Genomic DNA, 27,844 nt, shown 5'->3' with positions numbered 1-27,844 from the left:
GTGGATCTGAAACACGAAGGGTGGAAGTTCAGTTGGAATCCACGTGGAATAAGTTGGAACCGGAGACAGTTGCTGAGGAAAGAGATGTGGCTGTGAAACCGAGTCTTGGAAAATGTTGCAAATGGGGATGGCAAAATCATACAGCATGAAAAATGGGAGTAAGGGTTAAAGTCTGAAATTGTTGAACTCAATGTTGAGTCCAGAAGGCTGTAAAGTGCCGAATCGAAAGATGAGATGCTGTTCCTTGAGCTTTATTCACTATTTAAACAGAATATTAATCTCCAGCGCAGATACAGGAGTTATTAAGGTCAGCAGAAACAAACCATGACTACTAGAATGAACATGGTTCAGTCCTCAATCTGATCACAGTAAATCATGTTCCATTCACAAATCTGGTCTTTTACCCAGCATTCCCCGCGGTGGACCACGTGCCGCACCCAGACTACAAGAGCCCAGCGCGCAGGCGCGGGAGGGGCCGGTATATTGAGCATGCGCAGTGCGTTACTGGAGCTGGAGAGGAGCTGAAGCCGGGAGGACGATGGTGCAGCGGGTAAAAATCGCGACAAAGGGGAGTAATGGACCGGTAGGTGGGTGGGGAGGCTTCATAAACAACTCGCAGGAGGCAAGCCCCCAATAATAAGCTGAAGATCCCGTGTTTGCAGTTGCGGGGATTTCTTCCCCTTGCAGGCCTAGGTTAACGGCAGCCATCTTTGTAAAGGAGGGTGGAAATTTTCAGTGCGACGTCACCCTATGCCTGAGCCAAAAAGCCATCTTTGTAAAGGAGAGCGGAAAGTTTCAGTGCGACGTCACCCTATGCCTGAGATAAAGAGGCTTGTGTCCAATGCGGGGAATAAAGGCCCACAGCCTCCCCGGGCCCTGAACAAGGGACTGGAAAAACTCAATCAGCCGGCGCTAGCCCGCCCCTCGGGCTCCCCGATTGGTTGGAGGACCCGCCGCCGGCTCGCTCCTCCAGCCCCGCCCACTGAGTGCCGCTAGTCCCGCCCCTCGGACTCCCCGATTGGTTGGAGGACCCGCCGCCGGCTCGCTCCTCCAGCCCCGCCCACTGAGTGCCGCTAGTCCCGCCCCTCGGACTCCCCGATTGGTTGGAGGACCCGCCGCCGGCTCGCTCCTCCAGCCCCGCCCCGCTAGCTCCCTATTGGTGGGAAGCTGCCGTCAATCAGGCGGCGGGCCCGGATGACGTATCCCCGAGGAGCTCACGTGTACCGTCCAAGTGCCGCAGCTCGGTCCGGGGCCTCGCGGACTCTGAGGTTTTTCTATTTCTCTCGATTCTCTCCCGATCCACCCCGCGCCATTCTCCACCCAATCGGAGCGGAGAAAACTCACTTCCCGTCACCGATCGCGACTCTGGAACCGACACCAAGGCCTTTCCCCGGAATGGCCCCGCGCCGACTCCGTCCGGCAGGATCCGAGTGCGCCGGCGCAGCTCCGAGTGGGGGAGGGGGGTTGGTCTCCTCTGGGCATGCGCGGTCGCTGCCCTTGGTGACCGGGAGGTGTCGCTGTGCCGGACTCGGCCCAAACCGCCGCTCCCTGTGCGCATGCGCGGACTCTCGACTGTCAATCAACCCACCGCCAGAAGAGGTCGCTGGTGAGACCAGTGAAGGAAGAAAGACTTTCATTTATATAGCGCCTTTCACCACCACCGGATGTCCCAAAGTACTTTACAGCCAATGAAGTACTTTTGCAGTGTAGTCACTGTTGTAATGTAGGAAATGCGGCAGTCAATTAGCGCACAGCAAGCTCCCACAAACAGCACTCCCTCAGCACTGCACTGGAGTGTCAGCCCGGATTTTTGTGCTCAAGTCTCTGGAGTGGGACTATGAACCCACAACTTGCTGACTCAGAGGCGAGAGTGCTACCCACTGAGCCACTGGCTGAAACTAAAGAGCAAGCAGTTCTGACGAATAGTCATCGACCTGAAACGTTAACTCTGTTTCTCTCTCCACAGATGCTGCCTGACCTGCTGAGTATTGCCAGCATTTTCTGTTTTTATTAAAGAAACGAGGGAGTGATTGCTGACAGGAAGAATGTTGGGTCGTCCTGCGCATGCGCACCTCCCTGGCGGCTGAGGCGAAGCACCGACTCGCCCCCACCTGAGCCGCGCACGCGTACCAGATGTTGCGGCTCTGCATGCACGCCCGATGTTCCAACCGCGGGGTTTTGTGTGCTGAGCATGCGTGTTGCGGACCGATCGGGACGGGCGATTGTAGAGCAGGAGGGAGAGCGCGGGGGCCATGAGCACATGCACGGGACTCAGAGTCAACAGAGTGCTTTCTGGAGTGCGGGGGCTTGTGGGTATTACAGCCGCCATTACTGCTGATCCTTTCAACCAACCTGTGCAGCAGCTGGGGCCTGAAAATCAGCTTCACTGCCCCTAGGTTCGGAAAGGGGAAAATTAAACAACAGTTTGCCTCTGATCCTTTTCTGATCTCAATTTACAGGGTTATAGAAGTGGAGCAGTTACAGGCGGGAATCTCAGACCAAACATCACGTCAAGATCTGACAGAGTCGCTGGATTCATCAGGACCTGAATATCATCGGCCTTTGCACATGGAAGGAGAGAGCAGGGATCGCAACGCAGACAAACCGCACACGTGTTCAGTGTGTGGACGCGGATTCAGCCGATCGCCTGACCTGGTGAGACACGTGCACCGTCACACCGGGGAGAAACCGGGTAAAGGTGGAGACAGGGGGAATGGATTCAGTTCCCCGTCTGCATTGGAAGTTCAACGGCGCAGTCACACCAGGGACAGTCTGTTCACCTGCTCCGTGTGTGGAAAGGGATTTGTTTGTTCATCCCACCTGCAAACACACCAGGGAGTTCACACTGATGGGAGACCATTTCAATGTTCTGACTGTGGGAAGAGCTTTAAAAGCGCTCAGTATCTGAAGGGACACCAACTTGTCCACACTGATGAGAGACCATTTCAATGTTCTGACTGTGGGAAGAGCTTTAAAAGCGCTCAGTATCTGAAGGGACACCAGCTTGTTCACACTGATGAGAGACCATTTCAATGTTCTGACTGTGGGAAGAGCTTTAAAAGCCCCAAGGAACTAAAGCAACACCAACTTGTCCACACTGATGAGAGACCATTTCAATGTTCTGACTGTGGGAAGAGCTTTAAAAGCCCCAAGGTACTAAAGCTACACCAACTTGTCCACACTGATGAGAGACCATTTCAATGTTCTGACTGTGGGAAGAGCTTTAAAAGCCCCAGGGAACTAAAGCTACACCAACTTGTTCACACTGATGAGAGACCATTTCAGTGTCCTAACTGTGGGAAGATCTTTAAAAGCCCTGGGGAACTAAAGCAACACCAACTTGTTCACACTGACGAGAGACCCTTTAAATGTTCTGACTCTGGGAAGAGCTTTAAAAGCTCCGGGGAGCTGAAGGGACACCAGCGACTTCACACTGGGGAGAGGCCGTTCACCTGCTCCGTGTGTGGGAAGGGATTCACTCGGTCATCCCACCTGCTGGCACATCAGCGAGTTCACACTGACGAGAGGCCCTTTAAATGTTCTGACTGTGGGAAGAGCTTTAAAAGCTCCGCGGATCTGAAGAAACACCAACACCTACACACTGGGGAGAGGCCGTTCACCTGCTCCGTGTGTGGGAAGGGATTCACTCGGTCATCCCACCTGCTGGCACATCAACGAGTTCACACTGACGCGAGGCCCTTTAAATGTTCTGACTGTGGGGAGAGCTTTAAAAGCTCCAGCGAGCTGAAGAGACATCAGCGAGTTCACAATGGGGAGAGGCCGTTCACCTGCTCTGTGTGTGGGAAGGGATTCACTCAGTCATCCATCCTGCTGACACATCAGCTAGTTCACACTGACGAGAGGCCCTTTAAATGTTCTGACTGTGGGAAGAGCTTTAAAAGCTCTGCGGATCTGAAGAGACACCAATACCTACACACTGGGGAGAGGCAGTTCACCTGCTCTGTGTGTGGGAAGGGATTCACTCAGTCATCCATCCTGCTGGTACACCAGCGAGTTCACACTGACGAGAGGCCCTTTAAATGTTCTGACTGTGGGAAGAGCTTTATAAGCTCCCGGGAGCTCAAGAGACACCAATACCTACACACTGGGGAGTGGCCGTTCACCTGCTCCGTGTGTGGGAAGGGATTCACTCAGTCATCCTACCTGCTGGTACATCAGCGAGTTCACACTGACGAGAGGCCCTTTAAATGTTCTGACTGTGGGAAGAGTTTTAAAAGCTCCCGGGAGCTCAAGAGACACCAACACCTACACACTGGGGAGTGGCCATTCACCTGCTCCGTGTGTGGTAAGGGATTCAATCAGTCATCCTACCTGCTGGTACATCAGCGAGTTCACACTGGGGAGAGGCCGTTCACCTGCTCCGTGTGTGGTAAGGGATTCAATCATTCATCCTACCTGCTGGTACATCAGCGAGTTCACACTGGGGAGAGACCGTTCACCTGCTCCGTGTGTGGGAAGGGATTCACTCAGTCATCCAACCTGCTGACACACCAGCGACTTCACACTGATCATAGAATCTAACAGCACAGAAGGAGGTGATTCGGCCCATCGTGTCTTTGAAAGAGCTGTCCAATTTAGTCCCACTCCCCAGCTTTATCCCCAGATCTCTGCAAACTAGTCCTCTTCAAGGACTCGTCCAATTACTGTTTGAAAGTTCCTGTGGAACCTGATTCCAGCATCCTTTCAGATGGTGCGTTCCAGATCTGAACAACCCTCTGTATGAAAACAATTCTCCTCATTTCACCTGTAGTTCTTTTAGTAACGATTTTAAATCTGTGACCTTTGGTCACCGACCCACTTGCCAGAGTGAACAGTTTCTCCCTACTTGCTCGATCAAAACCCCTCATCATTTTGAACACCTCTATTCGGTCTCCTCTTAACTTTTTCTGCTCTAAGGGGAACAATCCCAGCTTCTCCAGTCTCTCCACATAACTGAAGTCCCTCATCCCTGGTACCATCCTGGTCAACCTCCTCTGCACCCTCTCCAAGGCCTTGACATCCTTCCTAAAGTGTGGTGCCCAGAACTGTACACAAGACTCCAGCTGAGGCCAAAACCCTGCAGCTGTACAAAACCCTGGTTAGACCACACCTGGAGCACTGTGAGCAGTTCTGGGCATCACACCTTAGGAAGGATATATTGGCCTTGGAGGGAGTGCAGCGTAGGTTTACCAGAATGATACCTGGACTTCAAGGGTTAAGTTACGAGGAGGGATTACACAAATTAGGGTTGTATTCCCTGGAATTTAGAAAGTTAAGGGGTGATCTGATCGAAGTTTTCAGGATATTAAGGGGAACAGATAGGGTAGATAGAGAGAAACTATTTCCGCTGGTTGGGGATTCTAGGACTGGGGGCAGAGTCTATAAATTAGAGCCAGACCTTTCAGGAGTGAAATTAGGAAACACTTCTACACACAAAGGGTGGTAGAAGTTTGGAACTCTCTTCCGCAAACAGCAATTGATGCTCGGTCAATTGTTAATTTTCAATCTGAGATTGATAGGTTTTTGTTAACCAAAGGTATTAAGGGATTGTGGTGATTATTCTTTATGTTTAGTAAGAAGTATTGTAATTGGTTGTTTGTTTCCTGCCTTGAGATATATGCTGTAAACTCATTGGTAGTTGATGTCATGTGATTTGTGGTGGCCATCTTAAATTCAGTTCTTTACAGCCTTGGTTGGGACTGGGTGTTGAAAGATGTGCTACTGGATTTTTAAAGTTAATAAAGCCTAGATTGGAAAGGCAAATCTCTTTATTTCAGGGATGTGGACCAAAGGCGGGTGTATGGAGTTAGGTTGCAGATCAGCCATGATCTCATTGAATGGTGGAACAGGCTCGAGGGGCTGAATGGCCTCCTCCTGTCCTATGTTCCTAACTAGTGATTTGTGAAGGTTTAGTGTAACTTCCTTGTTTTTGTATTCATTGGCACTATTTACAAAGCCAAGTATCCCATACGCTTTCTGAACCGCCTCACCAACTTGCCGTGGCACTTTCAAAGACTTGTGAATATGCACCCCCAGGTCCCTCTGCTCTTGCACCCCCTCAAACTAGTCCCATTTAGATTATACGGCCTCTCCCTGTTGTTTCTCCCAAAGTGCATCACTTCACACTTATCCTCATTTAATGTCATCTGCCTTGTGTCTGCTCATTTCACAGTCTGTCTCTGTCCTTCTGAAGTCTGCTACTACTACACTCACAAAACTTGGCAACATAGTAAATAGTATCATCCGTAAACTTTGAAATTGTTCGCCTATACCCAAGTCCAGGTCAGTTATATATAACAAGAAAAGCAATGGTCCTAATCCCGACCCCTGGGGGAGCCCACTGCATACTTCCCTCCAGTCAGAAAAACATCCCTCAGCACTGCTCACTGCCTCCTCTCCCTTAGCCAATTATATACCCAAATTACCATCAGCCCTTTAATTACCTCTGCTTCTATTTTCAGAGTAAGTCTCTTATATGGTATTTTATCAAATGCCTTTTGAAAGTCCATATATACATCTGATGCACTACCTTCATCAACCCTCTGTTACTTCATCAGAGAACTCAATCAGGTTAATCAGACACGATTTACCTTTAACAAATCCATACTGGCTGCCCCTTATTAACCCATGCTTCTCCAAGTGAGAATTAATTTTGTCCTTGACAATGGTCTCTAGTCGTTCACCCACCACTGACATTAGACTGATTGGCCTGTAGTTACCAGGTTTATCCCTCCCTTTTTTTAAACAGGGTGTAACATTTGCAATCCTCCAGTTCTCTGGCACCACTCCCATATATCTGAGGGAGATTGAAAGATTGTGGTCGGAGCTTCTGCTATCTCCACCCTAGCTTCCCTCGGCAATCTAGGATGCATCCACCTGGACTGGGTGACTTGTTAACTTTGAGTGATGACAACCTATTTAGCACCTCCTTTCTATCCATTTTTATCCAATTTCTCTACTCCCCCCCCCCCCCCCTCCTCTACTGCGACATTAACTTCATCCTCTTCTTTTGTGGAGACAGATGCTAAGTACTCATTCAGTACCTCAGCCACGCCCTCTGCCTCTGTATGATGAGCTCCTATTTGGTCCCTAATCGGCCCCACCATTCCTTTAACTATCCTTTTACTTTTCATATGTTTATAGAAGATTATTGGGTTCTCTTTTATGTTACCTGCTAATCTTTTCTCATATTCTCTCTTCGCCCTTCTTATATCCTGTTTCATTTCCCCCCCACTCTCTGTATTCTCCTGGTTTTTGACTGAATTCTGTACCTGACATTTGTCGTAAACCTCCTTTTTCTGTTTTATTCTAACCTCGATATCCTTTGTCATCGGGAGCTCTAGCTTTGGATGGCCCATCTTTCCTCCTTTTGGGAATATGCTTGGTTTGTACCCGAATTATCTCAGCCTTGAAGGCCTGCCATTGGTCATTCAGTTTTCCTGGACAATCTTTGTTTCCAGTCCACCTGTGCTCGATCCCTTCTCACATCACTGAAATTGGCTCTCTTCCAGCTGGGTATTTTCACCATTGATTTTTCTTTGTCCCTTTCCATAACTACTTTAAACCTAATGATATTGTGATCACTGTTAACCAGATCCCTCCTGTCCCAGAACGGATGAGAGACCCTTTAAATGTTCTGACTGTGCAAAGAGGTTTCAGAGTTCATCCAACCTGCTGAGTCACCAGCGAGTTCATACAGATCCTCAAAGAAAGGAAAATGTTTTAGAAAGGCTGGCGACACTAAAGATTCGTAGCCATCTCACAGTAGTGTCCCTTTAATTACAATCTCGCAGAACAAGAAGAATCGCTGTCCCTTTAACTACCACACATCCCTGTACGGAGGAGAGGGGAGATACAGTCTGTCCCAGTAACTGTCGCAGAACAGAATAAACGACCCTGTCCCATAAGGGTTTGACCCTCCCCCACTCCCTCCTTTTCCTCAAGTGTCTCATCCTTAACATTCTCAGCCTTGTTTTCAAATCCCTCTGTGGCCTCGCCCCTCCCTATCTCTGGAATCTCCTCCAGCCCCTACAACCTTCCAAGATATTTGCGCTCCTCTGATTCTGGCCTCTTGAGCATCCCTGATTTTAATCGCTCCACCATTGGCGGCCGTGCCTTCAGTTGCCTGGGCCCTAAGCTCTGGAATTCCTTCCCTAAACCTCTCCATCTCTCTACCTCTCTCCTTCTTTAAGATGCTCCTTAAAACTTACTTCTTTGACCAAGCTTTTGGTCATCTGCCCGAATATCTCCTTATGTGGCTCGGTGTCAAATTTTGTTTTCTAATGCTCCTGTGAAGAGCCTCGGGATGTTTTACTACATTAAAGGCGTTGTTGTTTCCTGAAACTAATAATAAATTCCGCAGAGGGAAAAAAACTTGTACTTTTACTCCCAAATATTAGAAAGTTTGTTCCACAGAAGCACGGGGTTTATCTGCTTTTATTGATGAATTTAAAAAGTCTCTATTAAAACCTGAGCCAGTGTGTTGTGAGACAAAGATCCTTGTGTCCAATGCGGGGAATAAAGGCCCACAGCCTCCCTGGGCCCCGGGCCCTGAACAAGGGACTGGAGAAACTCGCTGCCCTGCGGATCAGACAATCAGCCAGCGCTAGTCCCGCCCCTCGGGCTCCCCGATTCGTTGGAGGACCCGCCGCCGGCTCGCTCCTCCAGCCCCACCCACTGGGTGCTGCTAGTCCCGCCCCTCAGGCTCCCAGATTGGTTGGAGGAACCGCCGCCAGCTCGCTCCTCCAGCCCCGCCCCGCTCGCTCCCTGTTGGTCGGAAGCTCCCATCAATCAGGCCCTGGGCTGGGGTCATGTGTCCCTCATCGACTTTACAGAGAAAGCCCCGCGCGGTCGCCGGGCGGAGATGCAGGTCGGCGGGAGTGGGGCCGGGAGATTAATAAACTGTGGGTAGGCTGCACCGCAGAGTTTATAAAGTTGGAGAATGGTCTCGGGCCCGAATGAGATCCAGCGGCCGAATGTGTTCCGACGGATGGCAGCGGTGAGGCTTTTTCTCGGTGACAGGCCTGGGTTAGGCGTCGCCATCTTGGTGGAGGAAAGGCAGACCGGTTCCACCTGCAGCACGGCGCATGTGCGGCCATTTTGGTACAGGAACAGAGAGTGGGCGGGGCTTCAGGGTCCCAGTGACCAGGAGAGGCAATCATTGACTCATTGATTTTATTCTCACTCTGCACACAGCAGGTGGAGAACTGAAGGTTTCAGGGTCCCAGTGACCAGGAGAGACAATCATTGACTCATTGATTTTATTCTCACTCTGCACACAGCGGGTGTTGAACTGAACCCAACCAGAGCAGAGGGAGGGAGAAAACTGGGAGTGGAGGAAAGAAATGTTGGAGACGGTGCGATGGGTTTGGATTTCAGCACAGGGAGGAGGGAGAGTGTGTGGGACGGGGATTTACAGCTTTGGGGTTAAAATGTGTTATTTTGGTCATATTTCTAGATTTGCCATTTTCTGCCCACAGGGCAATCACAGTGCACTGACCAACACCTCAGCTTGTCAGAATAGGGCAGGTGGAACCGAGCCAGAGGCAGCTCTGGGGCTTCATCTTCTGAGCATTGGGTTGGGAAACAAGAATTCCATTGTTTATTGGGCCCTGGGTGAGCACTGCCCTCCCTCCCACAATTTTAATATTTTGATGCATCTGTCTATTTATATACTAGGAATGTTTTAATTGCTTTCACAGCAAAATGCATTTATTATTAAACCTTCACAGAAGCAACTGTGGTAACAATTGAATAAAACTCAGAGAGTTGTCGGGATCTGGAACGCTCGACCTGAAAAGGTCATGAGCTGATTCCATCAATGATTTTAAAAGGGAGTTGGGCGGGTACTTGAGGATGAGGATCTTACAGGGTTACGGACAACAAGCAGGGATGTGGGACGAAGCACGAGTGCTCTTTCTAACAGCCAGCACAGGCACAATGGGCCGAATGGCCTCCTTCGTGCTGTACGTTTCCATGATTCTATGAAAACTAACAGAACCAAACAAAGAAATGATCTTCCTTGGTTATTGATCATTTCACTAAATTTCAACAGAGTTCTCTATACACCAACAACAACTTACCTTTATATAGAGCTTTTAAAACATCTCAAGGCACTTTACAGTAGGGTAATGTGATGAAATAACTCTGTGTTCTGGCATTTGTATTGTCTGTTGTTGTTGTACTTGTTAATGTCTGGAATGTTCTACAGGTGTAGCCACTAATGCTCCTCCCTAGTCCCGCCCCTCTGGATCCTTCCGGATTGGTGTGAGTCTTACTCATAAGGGCTGGGTCGGTGATGAATGATGGTTGCCCTGTGTTAACTCAATGCCATGTTCTTACTTAATAAAAGCCTTTAGTTTTAAGCTTTAACCTCTTGGATTCAGGCAGTTATTTGGCACATCAATTTTACTAAGTAACAACTTTTGGAAGATGGATCGATTTTTGAAACCAGAGCGTCTGGATATCGATCCCCATTCGGCAGATGCGTCAAAGAAATTTACGCATTGGCTTCGATGTTTTGAACACTTCATCGCATTGTTCGATCCGACAGTTAACAAGTTGGGTCTTCTAACCAACTTGGTAAGTCACCAAACTTACTTTATAATTGAAGATATTACTACATATGAAGAGGCCCTCGCAGCCCTTAAGGCCCAGTACCTTAAGTCGCGCCAGGTATCTTTTGTCTACTCGCAGGCAATTACCCGAGGAATCACTGGACGATTTTCTGCAGGGTCTTAAGGCTTTGGCTAAGGATTGCAACTATAAGGCTGTCTCTGCCATATTGTATCAGGAAGAAGCCATCCGCGATTCTTTCATATCTGGCCTCCGATCTAATTATATTAGACAGAGACTCCTCGAGAATGACTCGTTAGTTTTAAAAATGGTCGTCACTACTGCTCGATCGTTAGATGTAGCCCAGAAGAATTTAGAAGTATATGCATCAGCCCATGTGTCTCTCTCAGCCTCGTGCTTTCCGAGTATGGAGGCATCCATAACACCAAAGGAGCCTCCACATAATCCTATTGTTGCGGCTGTACCCCATGGGTCTAAGTGTTATTTTTGTGGCCAATCTAAACACCCCAGGCAAAGATGCGCAGCCACAGAGGCTACCAGTTTTAAATGTAAGAAACGGGGACATTTTTGTAAAGTGTGTAAGGGTAATCCTGTACCCGATGTCTTCTCTGCTGCCGCCTATCGTTTTACACTAGCCTCGGTTACGGTTGACCAGACCATACCGTGTTCCTTGTCGAAATCTATGATGGACATCAAGATTAATGGTCATCCTACTGGGTGTTTGATAGACTGTGGCAGTACTGAAAGTTTTATACACCCCAACCTTGTTAACGCCTGTTCATTGAAGGTGTATCCGACTCGAAGTGAAATCATGATGGCGTCCAAGTCCCTTCGGAGGTAACTGGATATTGTAAAGTCACATTGGCCGTTAAGGATACGGAGTATAAGGACTTTAAACTCCTCATATTACCTCAGTTGTGTGTGAACTTAATTTTAGGCTTGGACTTCCAGTGTCAGCATGAGAGCGTCACCCTTAAGTATGGTGGATCCTAGCCTCCGCTCACAGTCTGCGGCCTTTCTACTTTAAAAATAAGTCCGCCTTCTTTGTTCGTGAACCTTGCTCCTAATTGTAGACCTATAGCGACTAAGAGTCGATGGTATAGTTCAGAAGATAAAAATTTGTAAAAGAGGAAGTGGAAAGGCTTCAACGGGAGGGAATCATCGAACACAGTAATAGCCCGTGGCGTGCCCAGGTGGTGGTGGTTAAAACTAATGAAAAGAAAAGACTTGTGGTCGATTATAGCCAGACTATAAACTTGTATACCCAATTAGATGCCTATCCTTTGCCTCGTATTTCTGAGATGGTGAACCAGATAGCTCAGTACCGCGTGTTCTCCACCATTGATTTAAAGTCTGCCTACCATCAACTCCCCATCAAAATAGAAGACCGACCTTATACGGCCTTCGAAGCTAATGGGCGCCTGTACCAATTCCTTAGGGTGCCCTTTGGAGTGACGAATGGGGTATCCATCTTCCAACGGGAGATGGATCGTATGGTGGATGAATACGCATTGGAAGCAACATTCCTGTACCTGGACAATGTTACTATCCGTGGGCGCGACCAACGGGAGCATGATCAAAATCTCGCGAAGTTCCGAGAGACTACAAAGAGGTTAAACCTGACCTACAACGAAAACAAGTGTACCTTCAATACTACACGTTTGTGTATTCTTGGTTGCGTTATGGAGAATGGGGTAATCGGGCCAGATCCTGAAAGATTACGCCCACTTAAGGAATTACCTTTACCTCACACTGTAAAAGCTTTAAGAAGGTGTCTGGGATTCTTCTCGTACTGTGCCCAGTGGGTGGCTAGCTACTCAGATAAAGTCCGACCTCATTAAGTCGACGTCTTTTCCGCTATTGGTGGAAGCTCAGGAGGTTTTCTTTAATATCAAACGGAACATTGAGAAGGCAGTGGTATGTGCCGTGGATGAGAAGATCCCCTTTCAAGTGGAATGTGATGCATCTGATTTTGCATTGGCAGCAACTCTTAACCAAGCTGGTAGACCAGTAGCTTTCTTCTCTCGTACATTGCAAGGACCAGAAGTTCGACATTCTTCAGTGGAAAAGGAGGCACAGGCGATTATCGAAGCAGTCAGGTATTGGAGACATTATCTCGCTGGCCAATGTTTTACGCTTATTACTGGCCAGCGATCTGTGGCCTTTATGTTCAATACTAAGCAGAGAGGCAAGATCAAAAATGGTAAGATTTTAAGATGGCGAATAGAACTGTCAACATATGACTATGATATTCAGTACAGGCCTGGAGTATTCAATGAGCCATCGGATGCTTTGTCACGAGGAGTATGTGCTAGTCTAGGTATAGATAAGCTTCAAAGTCTCCACGACGCGCTCTGCCACCCTGGGGTTACCAGAATGAACCACTTCATTAAGTCCCACAATCTACCCTATTCTATTGAGGAGGTCCGGACAATGACCAGATCCTGTCATGTTTGTGCTGAATGCAAACCCCGCTTCTATAAGCCATCCGAGCCAGCTCATCTTATTAAAGCAACTCGACCATTTGAGCGTTTGAGTCTCGATTTTAAAGGTCCCCTTCCATTGAGCGACCGTAATGTCTATTTTCTTAATATTATAGACGAGTACTCTCGGTTCCCTTTTGTTATCCCCTGTCCGGATGTGACCAGTGCTGTTGTAATTAAATGCCTCTGCCAACAGTTTTCATTGTTTGGCATGCCTAACTATATACATAGTGATAGGGGTTCTGCCTTTATGAGCGAAGAATTGTGACAGTTTTTGCTATCGAAAAGGATTGCAACAAGTAGAACTACCAGCTATAACCCTCGTGGTAATGGTCAGGTCGAGAAAGAAAATGCGACAGTGTGGAAGGCTATCGTACGGTCTCTGAAGTCGCGAGGCCTGCCGACCTCTCGCTGGCAGGATGTCCTGCCAGACGTGCTGCATTCCATAAGGTCTCTTTTGTGTACAGCGATGAATGCCACCCCTCATGAAAGGATGTTTAGCTTTCCAAGAAAAGCTACCAATGGAGTATTGTTACCCACATGGTTGATGACCACGGGCCCTGTGCTGTTGCGCAGACATGTGAGAGGCCACAAGACTGATCCACTGGTGGAGGAAGTACAACTCCTCCATGCTAATCCCCAGTATGCGTACATTCAATATCCGGATGGGCGAGAGGATACGGTCTCTATTAAAGATCTTGCACCTGCTGGAGCTCGAAAAGAGTTTGACTCTGAGAGTAAAGTTTTTAATCATGGTATTGGACCTTTAGAGACACAAACTCTCAGTGTGGAAAATACTGATCATTCTGGGAATTTGAATGAACCGGAGTTAGTACCCTGGGAGGAGCCTCAGCAAGAGTTACATCATTCCCAGAGGACTATTAGACCTCCTGACAGACTGAATCTATAGCAGGGGGTGAATGTGATGAAATAACTCTGTGTTCTGGCATTTGTATTGTCTGTTGTTGTTGTACTTGTTAATGTCTGGAATGTTCTACAGGTGTAGCCACTAATGCTCCTCCCTAGCCCCGCCCCTCTGGGATCCTTCCGGATTGGTGTGAGTCTTACTCATAAGGGCTGGGTCAGTGATGAATGATGGTTTCCCTGTGTTAACTCGATGCCATGTTCTTACTTAATAAAAGCCTTTAGTTTTAAGCTTTAACCTCTTGGATTCAGGCAGTTATTTGGCACAGCAGGTAATAAGACAATAATCGACACACATATTTTGTTTGTGGTCCAGTGCACTTACACAAAGTTCCTTCACAACTGTAACAATTTTATTGCGGTTGCTGTGAAGGCTGCGCTCACTCTACTCGTACACCTGGTCTCCAAAGGAGGCAAAACAGGACTAATGCTGCCGAGCTCAGCTCTTTTTGATCAGAAAATATCAACTGTTTTGCCTCACCAGGAAATGCACAAAAGAGGCAGCAGTGCTGATTGGCTGCCCAGGGAAGTCCTATTTAGATTAAACTCCTTCACCCAGAAGGTGCTGAGAATGTGGAACTTGCTGCCACAGGGAGTAGTTGAGGCGAAGAGCATGGATGTATTTAAGGGGAAGCTGGATAAACACATGGGAGAAAGGAATAGAAGGAGATGCTGATAGGGTGAGATGAAGAGAGATGGGAGGAGGCTCGTGTGGAGCATAAACACCACATGGACCAGTTGGGCCGATTGGCCTGTTTCTGTGCTGTACAATCTGTGTAATTCTATGTAATAAGAGAGGAGAGAATGTTCCATAGAAACTAGAATTATCGGTTCCAAATTTTAATCCTGAACTTACAGTGATGTCTTTTGTAAACTGCTTTTACAGGGAATATCGGCCTTTGAATGTGGAAGGAGAAATGTTTGCCTGTTCTGTCTGTGGGAAAAGATTTCAAAGATCGGTGTGACTGGAAAAGCACCGAGACACACACACCCGAGTGAGAGTGTTTCAGTGCACTGACTGTGGAAAGAGCTTTAACCAGTTACACAGTCTGAAAAAATATCACACCGTTCACAGCGGGTAGAAACCGTACACGTGTTGTGTGTGTGGATGAGGCTTCAACTGATTCAGCTCCATGTCCCAGCTGGAAACTCATCGACGCAGCGAGTTCACACCGGGGAGAGGGCTTTCACCTGCTCTGAGTGTGGGAAGGGATTCACTAATTCATCCAACCTGCTGATACACCAGCACATTCACACTGGGGAGAGACTGTTCACCTGCTCCATGTGTGAGGAGGGATTCACTAATTCCTCTGACCTTCTGAGACACCAGCGCTTTACACTGGGGAGAGGCCATTCACCTGCTCCGTGCGTGAGAAGGGATTTACTAATTCCTCTGACCTTCTGAGACACCAGCACATTCACACTGGGGAGAGGCCATTCACCTGCTCCGTGTGTGGGAAGGGATTCAATCAGTCATCCAACCTGCTGACACACCTGAGAGCTCACACTGGGGTGAGGCCGTTCACCTGCTCTGTGTGTGGGAAGGGATTCACTCAGTCCTCCAACCTGCTGACATACCAGCGAGTTCACACCGGGGAGAGGCCGTTCACCTGCTCAGTGTGTGAGAAGGGATTCAATCAGTCATCCAACCTGCTGGCACACCAGTGAGTTCACGCCGGGGAGAGGCCGTTCACCTGCTCAGTGTGTGAGAAGGTATTCAATCAGTCATCCAACCTGCTGAGACACCAGCAAGATCACAAGTGACTGCAGAGGTTCGATTCTGCTGTTATTGCTGCTGTTAGTCACATCCAGGACTGAACCATGTTCATTCTGACAGTTGGGGTTTGTTTCTGCTGATGTTAATAACCCCTATAACTGGGCTGGATTTTAATATTCTGGATATATAGCTGATTGAGTTGTCGGGGCAACAGTGTCCCTTTAAGTACTGCTGTCTGATCTTTTCCCTTAATTTCTGATGTGTGTCCCTGAAATATTTTACAATAAAATTATGAACTTTTACTTCAATCGTATATTAATCTTTGCTATAAAATCTACAATTCATTGTCTGAAAGATTCCATTGATTATCATCTCCAATTAGAAAGTGCTGATTAATCCTCGCTGACAACTCTTACTGACTTACACATTACACACAGTGGCACCTCCATTATCCACCAGAAAGAAGGGGAATGGGAATTGGTGGAGAATCGAGAGTCCCCAAATGTTACCCCTCCTGTCTGGTACAGCAATCCCCTCGGCACGGGAATGGAGACAAGTCCAGTTATAGTGACGGGATGAGTTAAAGGTATTTACTCAGACGGGCGGAAGGTGGGAAGTGGTGTTCCACGGGGATTGGTGCTGGGACCACTGTTGTTCACCATTGACGTGAATGATTTGGACTTGGGAATCAGAAGTACAATTTCAAAATTTGCTGATGTCACTAAATTGGGGGGTGTAGTTAATACTGAGGAAGACTGCGATAGCATCCTTGTAGAATTATTCAGTTGTGTTCAGTAAATAGCACCATCTTTTAATTTGCTTTGACTGATCACATCACTATATAGTTATGTGGAAAACAGAAATTATTAACAGCTCCCAATTTCAGAATTGTCAGCTTCAAACTCAACTTCTTCCAAGTACAATCTAACATTTCAAAAATTGTAATGGCTTTGGCGAGATATTAGGACTGTTGTCTAACACAATCCAAACACAGTGACACACAGACAGATGGGCAGGTGTAGCTTCACAGCGAATCCTTTCAAGCCTCACTAAGAAGTGGCAGACTGGCAATCCATTGTTCACTAATGGAGTTGTGATCTTTGTAAATTAAGAAATGGAAATGTGTCAAAGAGTTGATTAACAGAGTGGGGCATCATCTTCCTTTGATTTCTATTTCTGACACCAGGCAACAGAAAAAGGTCATTACAACACGACATAAACAGACTCTTCAGGTGTGAGACATCAGACTTCAGAACAACACGTCTGCCAGCTCTGGCCACAAACCTCAGTACAGTCAACCTTTCAGCAGCTGCAGCCCTGATTAAATAACTAGTAGTTTAACATATCTAGTAGAACTTTTGTATCAAAATAGAAGAAATATATTTGTGACACACATACAATTAATAATTAAATCACAATGTGATTGTGAGGATCGATTATCGCCTCTTGATACCTTCCGTGTCCACCGGTCGAGGAAGGTATCAAGTGAACCGGTGGATACCGCCTGCTCCCTCTCCAGGGCCATCCGGGTAGGGACAAGACCATGGGAGAGAGGCAGGCAGCCAGAGTAACCCCCCGTGGGCCCCGCCCATCCAGGGCCTACAAATTGCTGTTTTCACCAGGCCCAAGATCAGGTCCAGGAGAAGATCCTCCCACTTACCCACCCCCACTCCGCACCAGGCGGCCAAAGATTAGGAGCGTGGGGCTAAAGTGTAACCAAGAGTTGAGGAGCAGCCCCTTCAGGGAACTATACAGGGGCTGCAACCTCTCACACTGAATATATACACGGCCCGTGGACTCCTCTAGCCGGCAAACATCACATCTGACCTTGGAGTCCGGAAAGGAGCTTAAACTGTTGCACACGACAGCTCCCTGCAACAGTCTCCACCCCAGATCCCCAATGGTGCTGGGAAGGACTCCCACATAGAGAGCCCTCCATTGGGGACCCTCCCCTCTGTCAGACAGCAAGATGACCCGCCTGTCTGATTGAGATTCAGCAATAAACAAAATTAATCAATAAATGACACAGAAACCCGAGTCCCCGGGTCCTCAGCCCTGGTGTGAAGTACGCTGGCCACCAATTTTCCGTTACTAACTCGCACCTCAGGCCCCGCCCAGTCTGGTTTAATTACTGAATGTTTTCTAACTCGGGTTCAGGCCTGTCATTCTGAGGGAAACAAGGCCTCATTTATTGGGGTGTCCCACCCGAGCGGCTGTTAATGGCTTTAATAAACTGGTAGCAAGGTTTTTTTTAAAAGGTGAAAAGAGGTGAAAAACGCCACTAGCGATGCCTCAAAACTCATGGACAGAGAAATCCACTTCATCAGCGCCCCTGCCACAGGACTCAATATCCACCCCCTCCACCACTGGTGCACTGTGTCTGCAGTATGTACGGTTTACAAGATGACCACGGTCAGGCCATGTGGAGTCAAGGGCCAGGCAACAGAATAAATGGAAAGATCGCAACAAACTACCCTTAACTCCAACCCTCTGATTTCTGTTTTGTAGCCAGCTTTCCATCCATTCTGCTGCCTGGCCCTTCACTCCACACGGCCTGACCTTGGTCATCTTGTCGATCTTACATACTGTTATGGATAGCAAGCTGGTCACAAAACAGAAAACAGAGAGTAGGGGTTAAGAGTAGCTACTCAGACTGGCAAAAGGTGGGAAGTGGTGTTCCACAGGGATCGGCGCTGGGATCACTGTTGTTCACCATTTACATAAACGATTTGGACACGTGAATCAGAAGAACAATTTCAAAGTTTGTCCATAACACCAAATTGGAAGGTAGAGTTAATACTGAGGAAGGCAAAATGCAAGAAGACATTAATAAATTTCAGAATGGGCGTGTAATTGGCAAATGAATTTCACTGTAGATCAGTGTCAGGTGGTGTGTTAATGAATTTCACTATAGATCAGTGTGAGGTGGTGTGTTAAAGAATTTCACTGTAGATCAGTGTGAGGTGGTGTGTTAATGAATTTTACTGTAGATCAGTGTGAGGTGGTGTTAATGAATTTCACTGCAGATCAGTGTGAGGTGGTGTGTTAATGAATTTCATTATAGATCAATGTGAGGTGGTGTGTTAATGAATTTCACTATAGATCAGTGTGAGGTGGTGTGTCAATGAATTTCACTATAGATCAGTGTGAGATGGTGTGTTAATGAATTTCACTACAGATCAGTTTGAGGTGGTGTGTTAATGAATGTCACTATAGATCAGTGTGAGGTGGTGTGTTAATGAATTTCACTGTAGATCAGTGTGAGGGGGTGTGTTAATGAATTTCACTATAGATCAGTGTGAGGTGGTGTGTTAATGAATTTCACTATAGATCAGTGTGAGGCGGTGTGTTAATGAATTTCACTGTAGATCAGTGTGAGGTGGTTTGTTAATGAATTTCACTATAGCTCAGTGTGAGGGGGTGTGTTTTGGTGGGAAGAATAAGGAGGCCACTCACTACTTGGACAAGGGGGTGAAATTGGGTTGCTTTGTGCCTCCCGCGATATTCAGCGGGAGGTTAGCGGCTGAGGTAGTCGGTAGCTCCCCGCAGCACTGCACCGCCGGCAATGACATCATCGCCACGTGCAGCACCCCGGCTGCAACCTTGGGTTGAGACCCCTGACCTATCACGGGACGATATGTCCGACCGGGTCAGGGGTCGTTTCTGCAGCCACGGTGACACCACTTAAAGGGCAGGTGTTGGGCAGCAACTTTTTATTTTGGCCGACTGCCAGCACCTGCCCTCTTCCCCTTTCTTCTTCGGTGTGTCGGCCGTAATCGCACAGCCCGGCGCTCCTCTTGATCCGACACCCCACTCCCCGGTGGTCCAGCAGGGCCCCGGTTTGCGCAGTGCTAGGCTCCTCCCCTTTAATCAGGGAGGGAGGTCTGCTATGACATGGTGCTATGTGCCGACGGGTGTGGTGCTGTTACACGAAGCGCCGTGAAATTCACTGGTAGCGCCTCAAGAAGGAGGGGAGCGCTTCCAGTAGCACCCTGCCTCCTGCCTGGGGCGCTACCACTGAATTTAATACGCAGGGCTGCTAACTTTTTCGGGGTGCTAAAATTAGCCCCGGCGCCACCGAATTTCTCCCTAAGAGTCTAAATGGGCTGGAGGAGCAGAGGGATCCCGGGATACAGATACACAAATCACTAAAAGTAGCGACACATGTTAATAAGGCCATTAAAAAAAAAGCACTGGGGTACATTCCTAAAGGAGCCTTCTGTTCCGTGCCTAGGAGCTCTGAACCATGGCAAAGAGCGGCTGGGACACATTTCTCACACGCCTCAAGATTAACCCGCACGGCAACTTTGCTGTCAGTGAAGAGAGACAAGAAAGACCAAAGTGCCGTTTGCCCCTCTCAGTGTGGCCCTGAAGGACTGTGTCCAGGCTGGAGTTCTGTTCCCACCGTACGATCCTCCCCCAGATTGTCCTTTCTGAGCTCCAGCCAGGTGATGCTAAACACTCAGGTGGGAAAGACAAAAATCTACAACAATGTGTTTGAAACAAAGTTGATTTATTTGACATATATTCAGAATATTAAACTCCAGCCCAGTTCCCGGAGTTATTAACATCAGCAGAAACAATCCCCACCTGTCAGAATGAACATGGTTCAGTCCTGGATGTGATTAACAGCAGCAATAACAACAGAATCCACCCCCTGCAGCCACTTGTGAACTCGCTGGTGTGTCAGCAGGTGGGATGAGTGAGTGAATCCCTTCCCACACACGGATCAGGTGAACGCCCTCTCCCCAGTGTGAGCGCATTCGTGTTGTATCAGCTTCCTTTCACTTTTAAAACTCTTCTCACAGTCAGAACATTTAATAGGTCTCTTATCAGTGTGAACAAGTTGATGATCAGTGAGGTGGGATGACCGAGTGAATCCCTTCCCACACTCAGAGCAGGTGAACGGCCTCTCCCCGGTGTGAACACGCTGGTGTTTCAGCAGGTAAGATGACTGAGTGAATCCCTTCCCACACTCAGAGCAGGTGAACGGCCTCTCCTCAGTGTGAACACGCTGGTGTATTAGCAGGTTGGATGACTGAGTGAATCCCTTCCCACACTCAGAGCAGGTGAACGGTCTCTCCCCGGTGTGAACTCGCTGGTGTATCAGCAGGTTGAATGACTGAGTGAATCCCTTCCCACACTCAGAGCAGGTGAACGGCCTCTCCCCGGTGTGAACACGCTGGTGTATCAGCAGTTTGGATGACTGAGTGAATCCCTTCCCACACTCAGAGCAAGTGAACGGCCTCTCCCCGGTGTGAACACGCTGATGTTTCAGCAGGCTGGATGACTGATTGAATCCCTTCCCACACTCAGAGCAGGTAAACGGCCTCTCCCCAGTGTGAACTCGCTGGTGTGTCAGCAGGTTGGATGACTGAGTGAATCCCTTCCCACACTCAGAGCAGGTGAACGGCCTCTCCCCAGTGTGAACTCGCTGGTGTTTCAGCAGGTCAGATGACTGAGTGAATCCCTTCCCACACTCAGAGCAGGTGAACGGCCTCTCCCCGGTGTGAACTCGCTGGTGTGTCAGCAGGTGGGATGACTGAGTGAATCCCTTCCCACACTCAGAGCAGGTGAACGGCCTCTCCCCAGTGTGAACTCGCTGGTGTGTCAGCAGGTCAGATGACTGAGTGAATCCCTTCCCACACTCAGAGCAGGTGAACGGCCTCTCCCCACTGTGAACACGCTGGTGTATCAGCAGGACGGATGGCTGAGTGAATCCCTTCCCACACTCAGAGCAGGTGAACGGCCTCTCCCCGGTGTGAATGCGCTTGTGTCTCGATAGGCCAAAGGGTTGGCTGAAGCCTCGTCCACACACAGAACCCGTGTACGGTTTCTCCCCGCTGTGAACGGTGCTTTTTGCTTCCATGTTCAGAGGCCGATGATATTCAGATCTGATGAGTCGAGTGACTCTGTCAGATCTTGACTTGATGTTTGGTTTGAGTTTCCTGTCTGTAAATCCTCCCCTTCCAGTGCCCTGTAAAATTAATTTAAAACAGTGAGCGTGAGAGACAACCCACAAGAAAACAAAGGCAGGTTGTGAAATTGAGCTCAAGGAATCTGGTCAATTGTGGGGCCGGCACTAGAGAAAAGTGACCATGAAAGCTGCCGGATTGTCATAAAAACCCAACTGGTTCACTGATGTCCTTCAGGGAAGGGAATCCGCCACCTGGTCTGGGCCTACACAAGACTCTGGCCTCTATGGGAGGAGAGAGAGAGAGAGAGAGGTGGGTGTGGGAGGGGGAGGGGGAGGTGGTGAAGGAAAGGAACTTTATACATCTGCAACTCGACCAGAACTTTGATAGAACCTCCAAAACCCGCAACCTCCACCACCTAGAAGGACAAGGGCAGCTGCTGTATGGGAGCACCATCACCTCCAAGTTCCCCTCCAAGTCACACATCATCCTGACTCAGATATATTCATCGTTGCTGGGTCATAATCCTGGAACTCCTTACCGAACAACATTGTGGGAATACCTTCACCACACGGACTGCAGTCGTTCAAGAAGGTGACTCACCACCCTCTTCTCAACGGAAAACTGGGGATTGGCAATACAGGAAACTTTCGTTTAAACGGAGGTTAAATATTCGGAATGCTCTATCCACCGGCAAAATTCAGGAGTGGGTTCAGATAACTTTTTTTTACTTGTAGCTGCTTTTTTTCTCCATTTGTGGCTCTGCAAGCGTCTAGCTGAAGCTGTTGCTTAGCTACAGAGACACTTGCAAGCTGCGCCGACTGTTTTGAAGCTGTTGCTAAGCAACAGGGTTTGTTGCTTCAGACGGAGCTCAGAAGCTCCGTATCTTTTAACTATAGCACTCGTTTCTCCGGCAGTGTTGATCGACCGGCACCAGCTCAGTGCCATCAGTGCCGGATACCAGAAAGTTTCCTGTATTTGCTGCTCTTGCGAGCTACGCCCACATCCCAAGAATGAATTTAAACAAATCTGTAGATGTAAACTGGATTAAAAGCCTGTACAGAAATACTTGTTCCTAAAACAATACTCCTTTACATTGTACGGACAGTGTCTGTGTAACAACCTAATCTCCCCTAGAATCCACCTCCCTTGACAGTCTCACATTGGAAATTGTTGGGTCCTCCTGGGCTCAGAAGTACTGGGGGTTCAACCCAGCAGCTTCTCCTCCATCTCCACTCCAGCTCAAACTGAAACATAGAAACATAGAAACATAGAAACATAAAAGATAGGAGCAGGAGTAGGTTATTCAGCCCCTCAAGCCTGCTCCGCCATTCAATGCGATCATGGCTGATTATCCAAATTCAGTACCTGGTCCCTGCTTTCTCCCCATACCCCTTGATCCCTTTAGCTTTAAGAAATATATCCAACTCCTTCTTGAATATATTTAATGTATTGGCCTCTACTGCCTTCTGTGGTAGAGAATTCCATAGGTTCACCACTCTCTGGGCGAAGAAATTCCTCCTCATTACTGTCCTAAATGGCTTACCCCGTATCCTTAGACTGTGACCCCTGGTTCTGGACTCCCTGACCATCGGGAACATCCTTCCTGCATCTAGTCTGTCCAGTCCTGTCAGAATTTTATAAGTTTCAATGAGATCCCCTCTCATTCTTCTAAACTCCAGTGAGTACAAGCCCAATCGTCCCAATCTCTCCTCATACGTAATTCCTGCCATCCCAGGTATCAGCCTGGTGAATCTTCGTTGAACTCCTTCCACGGCAAGAACATCCTTCCTCAGATAAGGCGACCAAAACTGCACACAATACTCACAATGTGGTCTCACCAAGGCCCTGTACAACTGCAGCAAGACATCCTTGTTCCTGTACTCAAACCCTCTTGCTACGAAGGCCAACATATCATTTGCCTTCTTAACTGCCTGCTGCACCTGCATGCTTACCTTCAGCGACTGGTGCACAAGGACACCCAGGTCTCGTTGCACTTCCCCTTCTCCCAATCTATTGCCATTCAGATAATAATCTGCCTTCCTGTTTTTGCCACCAAAGTGGATAACCTCGCATTTATCCACATTATACTGCATCTGCCATGCTCCTGCCTAATCACCCAACCTGTCCAAATCATACTGGAGTTTTTCGGCATCCTCCTCACACACGCCCACCCTGCTTTGTGTCGTCTGCAAACTTGGAGATGTTACATCTAGTTCCCTCGTCTAGATCATTAATATATATTGTGAATAGCTGGGGTCCTAGGACCGATCCCTGCGGTACCCCACTAGTCACTGCCTGCCACTCGGAAAAAGACCTGTTTATTCCAACTCTTTGCTTCCTGTCTGCCAACCAGTTCTCTATCCAAGTCAATACCTTGCCCCCAATCCCATGTGCCTTAACTTTACACGCTAATCTCTTATACGGTACCTTATCGAAAGCCTTCTGAAAGTCCAAATACACCACATCCACTGGTTCTCCCTTATCTATTCTACCAGATACATCCTCAAAAAATTCCAGTAGATTAGTCAAGCATGATTTACCTTTTGTAAATCCATGTTGACTTTGTCCGATCCTGTCACTGTTTTCCAAGTGCTCTGCTATTACATCTTTTATAATGGACTCTAGCATTTTCCCCACTCCCGATATAATTCCCCGTTTTCTCTCTACCACCTTTTTTAAATAGTGGGGTAATATTAGCTTCCCTCCAACCCATGGGAACTGTTCCAGAGTCTATCGAATTTTGGAAGATGACCAGCAATGCATCTACTATTTCTAGGCCCACTTCCTTAAGTACCCTAGGATGTCAATTATCAGGCCCTGGGGATTTATCGGCCTTCAATCCCGTCAATTTCCCGAACACCATTTCCCTACAAATACTGATTTCTTTCAGTTCCTCCCTCTCATTAGACCCTATGTTCCTCGACATCTCTGGGAGGTTATTTGTGTCCTCCTTTGTGAAGACAGAACCAAAGTATGTATTTAATTGGCCGGCCATTTCTTTGTTCCCCATTATAAATTCCCCTGATTCTGACTGCAAGGGACCTATACTTGACTTCACCAATCTTTTTCTCTTCACATATCTACAGTTAGTTTTTATGTTCCCTGAAAGCTTACTCTCATACTCTATTTTCCCCCATTTAATTAATCCCTTTGTCCTCCTTTGCTGAATCCTAAACTGCTTCCAATCCTCAGGTTTACTACGTTTTCTGGCCAATTTATATGTCCTCTCCTTGGATCTTACGCTATTCCTAATTTCCCTTGTTAGCCACAGTTGAGTCACACTTTTTGTTTTACTTTTATGCCAAACAAGGATGAACAAATTCTGTAGTTCATCCATGCGATCTTTGAATGTTTGCCATTGCCTATCCACTGTCAACCCTTTGAGTAACATTCCCCAATCAATCCTACCCAACTCGCGCCTCATACCATCGTAGTTTCCTTTATTTAAATTCAGGACCCTAGTCTCTGAGTCAACTGCTTCACTCTCCATCTTAATGAAGAATTCTATCATATTATGATCGCTCTGACCCAAGGGGCCTCGCACAACAAGATTGCTAATTAATCCTTTCTCATTACATAATACCCAGTCTAAGATGGCCTGATCTCTAGTTGGTTCCTCGACATATTGGTCCAGGAAACCATCCCGTATACACTCCAGGAATCCCTCCTCCACAGTATGGTTACTAATTTGGTTAGTCCAATTTATATGTAGATTAAAGTCACCCATGATAACTGCTGTGCCCTTATTGCACGCATCTCTAATTTCCCATTTAATGCCATCCCCAACCTCCGCATTACTGTTTGGAGGTCTGTATAACACTCCCACTAACGTTTTCTGCCCCTTGGTATTTCTCAGCTCTACCCATACAGATTCCACATCATCAGAGCTAATATCCTTCCTTTCAATTGTGTTAATCTCCTCTTTAAAAAGCAATGCTACCCCACCTCCTTTGCCTTTTTGCCGATCTTTCCTGAATATTGAGAACAGCTGGATGTTGAGTTCCCAGCCTTGGTCACCCTGGAGCCATGTTTCCGGAATCCCAATCATATCATATCCGTTTACCTCTATTTGCGCAGATAATTCATCCACCTTATTACGAATGCTCCTCGCATTAAGACACAAGGCCTTCAGGCTTGTTTTTTATAACACTCTTACACCTTTTAGAATGATTATTTACTGTGGCCATGTTTGATTTAAACCCTTGATTTCTCTGACCACCACCTTTGTTTTTCTCCTTCCTGTCTTTTGCTTCTCTCCTGGTTTCCCTTTCCTCTGTCTCCCTGCTCAGGTTCCCAACCCCCTGCCATTTTAGTTTAAACCCTCCCCCACAGCACTAGCAAACACTCCCCCTAGGACGCGGTCCCGGTCCTGCCCAGGTGCAAACCATCCAGTTTGTACTAGCCCCACCTCCCCCAGAACCGGTTCCAATGTCCCAGGAATTTGAATCCCTCCCCCATGCACCATTCCTCTAGCCACGTAGTCATCTGAAATATCCTTCTATTTCTACTCTGACTAGCACGTGGCACTGGTAGCAAGCCTGAGATTACTACCTTGGAGGTCCTATTTTTTAATTTACCTCCTAACCCCCTATATTCAGCTTTTAGGACCTCATTTTACCTATATCGTTGGTACCTATATGCACCACGACAATTGGTTGTTCACCCTCCCCTTTCAAAATGTTCTGCAGCCGCTCTGAGGCATTCTTGACCCTTGCACCAGGAAAGCAACATACCATCCTGGAGTCACGTTTGCGGCCACAGAAACGCCTATTTATTCCCCTTACAATAGAATCCCTTATTACTATAGCTCTCCCACTCTTTTTCCTCCCGTCCTGTGCAGCAGAACCACCCACGTTGCCAGGAAGTTGGCTGCTGCTGCCTTCCCCTGATAAGCCATCCTCCCCAACAATACCCAAAGCAGTATATCTGTTTGAGAGGGGGATGGTCACAGGGGAACCCTGCACTACTTGCCTGCGTCTACTGCTCTGCCTGGTGGTCACCCATTCTCTTCCTGCCTGTGTAGCCTTTACCTGCGGTGTGACCAACTCCCTAATCGTGCTATCCACGATGTCCTCAGCATCGCGAATGCTCCAGTATGTATCCACTCGCAGCTCCAGTGCCGCAATGCGGTCTGTCAGTAGCTGCAGCTGGATACACTTCCCGCACACATGGTTATCAGGGACACAGGAAGTGTCACAAGAATTACAGACACCCTATAAACTCCGCCGCCTCGCTCTTTATATCACCGCCGCCGCTCCTCACAGGTCCGCCGCTGCCGTGGGGCATACCTGTGCTTCGGATAATAGATACATAGAAGATAGGAGCAGGAGTTGACCATTCGGCCCCTCGAGTACCTGAAGGAAAGAAATGTGCAGGGTTACGGGGAAAGGGCAGGGAGTGGGACTCGCTGAAGTGGTCTTGCAGAGAGCTGGCAGGGGCTCGACGGGCCGAATGGCCTCCTTCTGTGCTGTAACCATTCTCTGATTCTATAAAATATTAGAAAGTTTGTTCCACAGAAGCACGAGGTTTATCTGCTTTTATTGATGAATTTAAAAAGTCTGTAGTAAAACCTTGTGTCCAATGCGGGGAATAAAGGCCCACAGCCTCCCCGGGCCCCGAACAAGGGACTGGAGAAACTCGCTGCCCCGCGGATCAGACAATCAGCCGGTGCTAGTCCCGCCCCTCGGGCTCTCCGATTGGTTGGAGGACCCGCCGCCGGCTCGCTCCTCCAGTCCCGCCCACTGGGTGCCGCTAGTCCCGCCCCTCGGGCTCCCCGATTGGTTGGAGGACCCGCCGCCGGCTCGCTCCTCCAGTCCCGCCCACTGGGTGTCGTTAGTCCCGCCCCTCGGGCTCCCCGATTGGTTGGAGGACCCGCCGCCGGCTCTCTCCTCCAGCCCCGCCCCGCTCGCTCCCTATTGGTGGGAAGCTGCCGTCAATCAGGCGGCGGGCCCGGGTGACGTGTCCCCGAGGAGATCACGTGCACCGTCCAAGTGCCGCCGCTCGGTCCGGGGCCTCGCGGACTCTGAGGTTTTTCTATTTCTCTCGATTCTCTCCCGATCCACCCCGCGCCATTCTCCACCCAATCGGAGCGGAGAAAACTCACCTCGCGTCACCGATCGCGACTCTGGAACCGACACCAAGGCCTTTCCCCGGAATGGCCCCGCGCCGACTCCGTCCGACAGGATCCGAGTGCGCAGGCGCAGCTCCGAGTGGGGGAGGGGGGTTTG

At 48.3% G+C, this 27,844-nt stretch overlaps 2 protein-coding genes across 2 annotated transcripts in view; one reads left to right on the top strand and one right to left on the bottom strand.

The window, feature by feature from the left end:
• The window catches only part of LOC147084213 (uncharacterized), a 746,547-nt gene that overhangs the window by 225,677 nt on the left and 493,026 nt on the right, over positions 1–27,844 (bottom strand). The gene's annotated exons all lie outside the window — the stretch shown is intronic.
• On the top strand, positions 1,557–5,763 carry LOC147084219 (uncharacterized). The gene is made up of 2 exons (XM_085979323.1): positions 1,557–1,606; positions 2,970–5,763. Exons 1-2 carry the CDS (start codon positions 1,557–1,559, stop codon positions 4,540–4,542), a joined length of 1,623 nt encoding a protein of 540 aa, XP_085835449.1. The 3' UTR covers positions 4,543–5,763.

This window comes from Somniosus microcephalus, unplaced genomic scaffold (genome assembly GCF_052327205.1).
Source record: "Somniosus microcephalus isolate GS21.2 unplaced genomic scaffold, FLI_Smic_1.0 unresolved_chr9, whole genome shotgun sequence".
Classification (NCBI taxonomy): domain Eukaryota; kingdom Metazoa; phylum Chordata; class Chondrichthyes; order Squaliformes; family Somniosidae; genus Somniosus; species Somniosus microcephalus.
Note: the sequence above shows the minus strand (reverse complement) of the source record. Positions and strands in the feature narration are given on the sequence as shown.

What these genes read in the sequence shown, in the direction of transcription:
- LOC147084219 (XM_085979323.1), top strand. Translation starts at nt 1,557, where the DNA reads ATGCGCGGACTCTCGACTGTCAATCAACCCACCGCCAGAAGAGGTCGC. An exon ending in ACCGCCAGAAGAGGTCGCTG is followed by an intron (nt 1,607 to 2,969) that starts GTGAGACCAGTG and finishes CTGTGGGAAGAG; the next exon opens with CTTTAAAAGCGCTCAGTATC.